The sequence below is a fragment of the Corapipo altera genome, unplaced genomic scaffold (assembly GCF_003945725.1).
Source record: "Corapipo altera isolate COAL_440 unplaced genomic scaffold, ASM394572v1 61305, whole genome shotgun sequence".
Taxonomy (NCBI): Eukaryota; Metazoa; Chordata; class Aves; order Passeriformes; family Pipridae; genus Corapipo; species Corapipo altera.
In genome coordinates this window covers 7,034,213-7,041,678 of record NW_020884909.1, presented here as the reverse complement: position 1 = coordinate 7,041,678, position 7,466 = coordinate 7,034,213, and the positions used below count along the sequence as shown (strand labels likewise).

At 41.2% G+C, this 7,466-nt stretch overlaps 1 protein-coding gene across 2 annotated transcripts; it reads right to left on the bottom strand.

Moving 5' to 3' along the window:
* Positions 1 to 802: 802 nt before the first annotated feature.
* On the bottom strand, positions 803 to 4,854 carry LOC113951745 (cryptic protein-like). 2 transcript variants are annotated; one of them, XM_027653118.1, is made up of 6 exons: positions 4,738 to 4,854; positions 4,544 to 4,593; positions 4,256 to 4,432; positions 3,333 to 3,447; positions 3,114 to 3,223; positions 803 to 1,291 (listed from the first exon to the last, which is right to left on the bottom strand). In XM_027653118.1, exons 1-6 carry the CDS (start codon positions 4,758 to 4,760, stop codon positions 1,173 to 1,175), a joined length of 594 nt encoding a protein of 197 aa, XP_027508919.1. In that variant the 5' UTR covers positions 4,761 to 4,854; the 3' UTR covers positions 803 to 1,172. The 2 variants fall into 2 exon arrangements, with proteins under 2 accessions (XP_027508919.1, XP_027508921.1); XM_027653120.1 differs by lacking the exon at positions 4,256 to 4,432.
* Between the last annotated feature and the right edge of the window lie 2,612 nt (positions 4,855 to 7,466).

The following is a 7,466-nucleotide window of genomic DNA, read 5'->3' as shown; positions in this document are numbered from 1 at the left end:
AAAGCCTGTTTCTGAGTAGTTATAGATTGAAAGACAGCCACAATATTATGTCATTTGTTGGTGATTATGTTGTTCTTTGCTTAACAACTGGAATGTCTTGATTTGTGGCACCCAATAAATCAATTAAAAATTTTAAGAATTAAATACATTGAACTTTTAAAAGACACTAAGGTTTTTCTTAATCAAAAATGCCTTTCTAGTCAACAAAATTATGAATTTGATTGTTTCTATGTGGTAGCTCCACTCTAGAGGGATAAAGGTACATTTTAGGCTTCTCTTTGCAATTTTTTCAAAACAAACCTGTTTCTGGTGTATTATAAATGTGCATGAAGATGCATTTACATGTCCAAGCATTTTGTATTTTACAGCCTAGAAAGTCATATTTAAATGATACATAAATCAAGACAGCTTTGCTTTAGAAAAAGTTAAATGAAGCTGCTTTTGCTGTCCTTTTGAAAAAGAAAAGAGGAGCTGATATTTCTAGGATGTGAAATAAAATAAATCCCAAAAAGTCAAATAACCATCAGCTGTGTGTTCTTAAGATACATAATTCCTGCCTAAGGTTGTGCATATGTACAATTAAGTTATAATAAATAATAATGAAACCTGAAAAACTATATAACCTTTACAGTTCTTCTCTACATTAGGGTTTTTAAGACATCTATTCTTAAAATCCTCTTTATCTCTTCAAATTTCTGATTGTTTGTTCCACCCTGCCCTTTTCTTACAGGGTAAAATAGAATGACAAATGGCAGGTAAGTTTTCAAGTTTAAGTAAAGCTAAATGTACGGCTTTTCAGGAATGAAATCAGCTTTATTTGTTAAAATACTTGTACTGTGTACAAAAGAAATTACTATAAGTTACAATACTTAAGGCATAGAACATTGAGGGGGTGTTTGCTTCCACTGGAAGAACAGTATTTTAGAAATAAAGAATCATTAGAATCAGACATCGATAGCAGTAATAATATAATAATATAATAATAAATACTTCACATTTATATAATCTGAATTTCTAATAATCCAAACATTTCAGCATGAATTAATATATCTTAATATGTCTCCAACATGTAGGTAGAAGAGTCTTCTGTAGCTCACAGAAAAAGAAAATTGTATGACTCATGGTGAGGGTTACATCAACCCTCATATATATCCCCTTGTCCAGTTTCACAACTACCAGCAGCAGAACCCCAGAAGGATGGTGAGCAGGCAAGCGACTGCAAACACTGTTTGCTGTAATCTTAACCCATTAGAATACAGTCTGGTAATTTCCTCCTTTTCTGATTTCAGTTCTGGGGGGAAAAAAATCGAGAAAATAAAATGGTTAATAAATAAATATGTAAATTTGAAAACAAAAGACTTTCAACATACTTGAAAAGTCCTCTGACATCTCACAGGTACTTAAGTTAAAGGTATCAGCTGTTAAAGCCAATCAAAGGGACTATTCTCAGGGGAGAGATGTAAATAGATGTCCCATCAATGATCGTTTGAGGAGCAACTGATAGCACTTATCAGCTCTTGCAGGCATTAATCTCAGAATAATCAAAAGTAAATACCAAGCAAAAGCAAGAGGAAGAACTTCACAAGAGGTATGCACTCAAGCTTGAATGTCAGCTTTTAACCCTTCCTTTAACAGGAAGGACTTCACTTGCAGCACAAGCAGAAAGCCAGACCCTCCGTTACGTGAAAGCCACCGAGTTGCTGCTCAGAGGATTCTTCACTGACACCTTTCATTGTCTTCTTTAAGCTGAGCTCAAGAGTAGTAAGCAGCAGACTACTTTTACTGAGCACGGGAGGCCCATTATGTCTTTTGCTCCTTTAATGGGAAACAATAGGGCTGATTCAAAGGTGAACACCCAAGCGTTTAACTCTTCCGAAGAGTTTAATGAGCGAGCTGTGTGCTACATGTAACTGCTCAGTATAGACAACCTCGAGGAAAAAGTGGTTCTGGTGGTGGGTTTTAATTTTTTATTTGTTTGTTTGTTCTGTTTTTGTCTGGGGTTGCAAGGATAGGAATGTCACCTGATATTTTAAAATTTGCATTTACATTTGAGTTGGTGGCATAACTCAGGAGTCACAGGTTCAAGATACTGCTACTCAGGTAGGAATCTGGTCAGGAAATAAGAGACTGCCAGTTCATCGGGGTGCAACTGAATCTTGAAACTCTTTAGGTCTGTTGTTTCCTCACCCTGCTAAACAGTGATATTGGCACAACTGAAGGAAAGCACAAGATGGGATTAAGACATGATGGGTGGAAAGGGCAAGAATATTTCGCACTGATTTTGCCACTGAAGTGGAAATATTGTTAAACCCTCATTAGTCATCTCAAGAGTATTGAAAACAGTCTGGATCAAAGTAGCCAGTTCTCCATGGAAAATAATACCTGTTTAAGCAAATCTTTAAATCTTTATTCTAGCTGGTTGAAAAATATTCATCCGTTTATTCAAGGATTTTCACAGGCTGATGTAGAGAGACTTAAATACAGTGGTTTTCAGGAGACTGGATGGCACTACTTTACACTGATCAGGACATGGCTACATGTTTTTTTGTGTGAAGTGTGCTCTGTCTTAGAACTCTGTATATGAACATTATAAAGATACAGATCTTAAAATAAGGTTCAGACTAGTTTTGTCATTTGGTTATGATTGATAACTCTATGTTTTAAGTAGTTTATGTGAGAACATGAAAGTTTTCACAACTTGTTTCTCTAATACGGTTTTTACTTACACCACACCAGTTTAACACTACTGTTTTTTTTCTCTTTCCTTGTCTAAGAAACGTATTTTGTATGTTTGGATGTGGTTAAATGAGAAACTGTAGATGTGCAGATTTTACAGAGCGGAGAAATATTTAATATCTGTAATTTTCAATTAGAGCAGTGGAAAGTTTCCTACTGCACAGAATTATTAAGATCTGAAAGTATTTAACGTGATGCACTATGCAGGTAACAGCGGTGCTGTTCACTGCTTCACTGATGCACTCTCTGAAGCAAAGCAGCCCACTGTAGAAATCTGAACAGAGCACACACACAGCATCCTCCGAGTGCCCCATCCTTGCAGAAGGCAATTCTATCATCCCCGGGACAAAAATGTTTGCTTTAATGCCATTTCTTACCGCAGTTATCCCGCATTATTTCCGAGAGGCAGTTCAGGGTCCCGTAGCCGCAGCGGCACAACCAGCAGCCCTTCAGCACCCATGCGCCGTGGGCGATGCTGCCGCAGTTGCTGCCAACGACAAGGGGGACATTTGGTACATGCCTGATCCCAAAAACAACCATCCAGAGCATCTCGTTCACTTTTCCTCCCGTTTTGGTCTGATTATTTTTTTTTTTACCTTTGCCGCTCGTCGTGTTCGCAGTATCTGCCAGTGAAATGCTTTAGGCAGGCACAGAAAGTCCCTAAGATACAGGTCCCTCCGTTTTGGCAGCAGTGTCTGCTCAGTTTTTTACCTGCAAGACAATATTACAGATGTTAACAAGCATCTCGGGGGCTCTGAACCTCACCTTTTCCTCGTTTGTTCCCTCAGGTCTCTCCAGTTGCCAAAGTAGCCAAAGGATATCTGGTTTTATTGTTTTTGGAGACAATAAAATTATATGCCTGTTAGGAGTGTTTGTTCAGCTAAACCCAGTTTGTTTAGTTAAGGATTAGAAACAAACTACCAGGGATTACAGGATGGTGAAGGAGCAACGCCTGGCAATCCTGTAGCAGCATCATGTACTTGGGTGAAATATTTCACTTTGACAGACAGAGGTTTCTTTCAATCACGCTAAGAAATGAGGCAGTTACTGGAAAGCGATGCTTATTTTTGAATAAAGGATGCTTTGTTATTTAATTTTGAGAGAAGGGGGGAACGCTCCCTTCAGCCTTTCTCAGACTCCTGGGATTGAGCACCAATATAAAACTTAATATATGTGGGAGGAAACCGACTACATTTTTTCCCCCCCTGTTAGTACTGTTGCTTTCATGCAGCTCAAACTTTTTTTTTTTAAAGTAATTTTTATTGTCATGAATTCTAGTTAATTTGAACAAATGAACAGAATGTTACGAGATTTCAGATATTTTTGTCTATACAAATGATTCTTAGTATCATTCCCTTTTCATTAGCACATTTTGCAAGTGAGAAATCCTCAGTTCTACCTTACATTTTTATCACCATTTCCTGAGTGACCACGGAAAACCAACAGGCTGGAAAATTCTAGGACAACAGTTTTATAAAAAGCAATTTGGCGGATTGTTTACATAAATAATGTTACCTACTCTCTGTAATTCCAGTGAAAGGTACCAATGACCTGGAACTCTGCTGCTTTCTGCTTTCATAACTCTGATTCATGTCATTGAGTGCATTTATAAAAATCTCTTCGTTCTTGGGCTGCTGCTTTTGAGCTGTGGCATTGAGACTTTTCACATCTTCTTCACTTTCTTCTTTACCACGGCCTTGACAAGAAGTGCAAATATGGAAGGGAATTTCTTTTAATAAAGAAATACACAGGCTAAATGTGCAAGGGGAACACGACGGGGTGGTGAGAAACACGAAGCTTCCCTTACCTTTTCCTAAATGAACGGCCTGCCAGACCAGCGTCACAGTGAACAGAACTCTGAAAAAAACCCCATGAACTGAAATAAATACGTGCCAACAAGACAAACACTAAAACGAAGGTGGGTGAGCGAACTTTTCAAAGACTAAAGGAAAAAGCATCCCTGGCTGAAGAAGGTCCCCCGGCAGCTCGGGGTGAACTTACTTAACGTGATTTTCACAGTACATTTTCCTGCAGCTTGAAATTCCCTCGAGGTCCTCCGGGAAAGCTTCGGCAGGAGGAAGGTGTCCTGAGCCCCCTCCTGCAGGCTGTCCTCACACCATACACGGCAACAGAAGACGGAGAAAGCGGGATGGAGGAAACTCTTCTCTTGCTATCCAGCTCACACCAGGAGTCCGAAGGGCACAGTCCGCAGCTGAGCCCTCACCGCGGTCCTGGCGGGCAGGGACGGACCATCCCGGCGAGCTGGGACTCCCTGGCCAGCCCCTGAAGGGTGGAGCAAAGTGGGGGCATCCATTGCTGGGTGGGGGCAGAGTTAAGTGCCCGTGAGCACAACGAACAGCCCAAGGCAGGAAGGACTCAGCTCGTTTATTTCTTAACATAAAGGACTTTGAGCCGTCTCGTACTGCGTGGGGAAAAAAAACCGAACAAAAAACCCCAACTAAAACAGAAAAACCACTGTTCTGCAGAACTGCAGTAGGTATATATAATGTATATAGTATAAGAAACTGCAGCAGGTATATATAATGAAGGTTAAAAGGCTCAACTCTGCCTACGTGCCTTGTCTTTACCAGGGTTTTCCACGGGGCACCTGCTTTCTGAGATTGTACCACTTTGCAGCACAGGTCCTTGGAGCCTGGTACTACAAAAAGCAATATGAAGTTCTTGTCAGAAGGTTGCTGTCTCACGTGAGCTGTTAATAACCTTCTGAGACGTTTTTTGAAACTTTTTTTACTGTTAGTAAAATTAGATCCATGAGTGAGTATTCCTAGGCTGAGTATTCCTAGTCTGAGTTAATGCAGTATCAGCAGATACCTACACGTGATTTACCATGTGCACTGCAATGGGTTAAGAGCACTCACACGACTTTACTATGACTCAGTGGCATCAGCAAAAGGACCTACCTCTGGGCAGTGCTGAAAGAGCAGCTCTGGGCAGTCTTTTCTCAGATGGCCTGTACTCCAAAGTGCACGTGGCCTATACTTAAGTTGTGACAGGGAACTGCAGTAATATATCTTGTTTTGGGTTTTCTTTTGGTGGGAGGGAAGGGCATGTGAAGGAGGGATTTTTTCACTGTGCCAGTGCAAACGAAGCTAGTACAAGTTACATCTTGGCTAGATACATGATCACATCAGATGTGAAGAAATGGCTACACTGACTAAAAATATTACCATCTCCTGGTTTGTGACTCCCTGTGGCTGTCATTTGTCAGATTTGCCCCATCTGAACTGTGATCATTTCTCATCCAATTTGGTACAAAGGCTGGCTTAATTTACAAATTAGCTGTGCTAATTAAAGTCACCCTCTTGGCACTGAAGCAGATGGAGGGTGTTCTGAGGACATATTCTCTTACACCACTGCATGCAACATGGGCAACTAGTAAGAGAAGATATAAACCATGGTACAGTTAGAAACCTATGACCTAACTGCTATCATGGAATCATGGTGGGACACATGACTGGAGCACTGCAATCCAGGGCTGTAAGCTTTCCAGAAGAGAGAGGCTAGGAAGAAGGGGTGGGGGAATGCTCTGCGTAAAGGAACAGAAGGATTGTGAAAAGCTACCTCTGAGAAACAGCCATGAGAAGGTTGAGAGCCTGTGGTTAAAAATCAAGGACAGGACCAACAAAAGACACTGTGTGGCTGGGGTCTGCTGCAGGATGTCTAATCAGGGGAAGCTGCTGAAGAGGCCTCTTGCTTCAGCTCCAGGATTATTGTGCTTGCAAGCTCCCATCGTGATGGAATGACACGGGTGTCTCCTGGGAAAGCAACATAGCCAGATGGCAGGCAATTCAGGAGCTCCCTGGACTGCATCTGGGACAACTCCCTGGTCCAGGCACTGGGCAAACCAACCAGAAGAGAAGTGTTACTGGGTCTGGTGTTCATTTTAATGACCTCATTAGAAGGGCTAAGGTTGGAGCAGCCTTGTTTGTAGTGGCTGGACCCTGATTGAGTTCATGATCTCAAGGAACAGGGGCCTGGCAAAGAGCAAAGTCAGGACCTTGGACTTTGAAAGGATGAATTCCAGCTGTTGAAAGATTTAGTGAATGAGATCCCCAGGGAAACTGGGAACAGAGGAGCTGACCAAAGCTGGCATCTCTTTAAGGCCACTTTTCTTAGCATAGGAAATCAAGCAAGACAGCCTGGACACCAGCATGGCTAAGCAAAGATTTGCTCCTGAAACTGAGGAGTGAGAAGGAAATGCACAACTAGTAGAAGCAGGGACAGGTGACCTGGGCAGAGGACAGGTTGTGTGGGGTTGGAGTCAGAAAAGCTAAGGCCCTTTGAAAGTGAAGAATAACAAATAGGGATTCTATAAGTACACAGGTCAAAAAAGAAAGGCCAGTGAGAGTATACCCTCCTCTCTGATAAATGAGAAGGGAGAATTGGTGACAATGGATGCAGAGAGGGCTGAGGCACTCAATAAACTCTGCAGGGGTACGACAGACTTGGTGGATAAGACTTTCCCAATGCTGGTAGAACTATTGACTCCAACTGATCTAAGCTCAACTTTTTTCTTGTAGGTACAGGCTGACTCTTTAACTTCATGGCATCCTGTTTCATGGTGTGTTTTATGTTTGTTACTAATTTAAACTCATTTAGGTGAAGCTATTCTTGTCCTAGACTTGTATCAAAGTACCATGTCTTTCAGGACTGAGTGTCTGTGATGTAAATTTTTGTGCTATTCAGCTAAATCAGCGCTAGAAGAACTT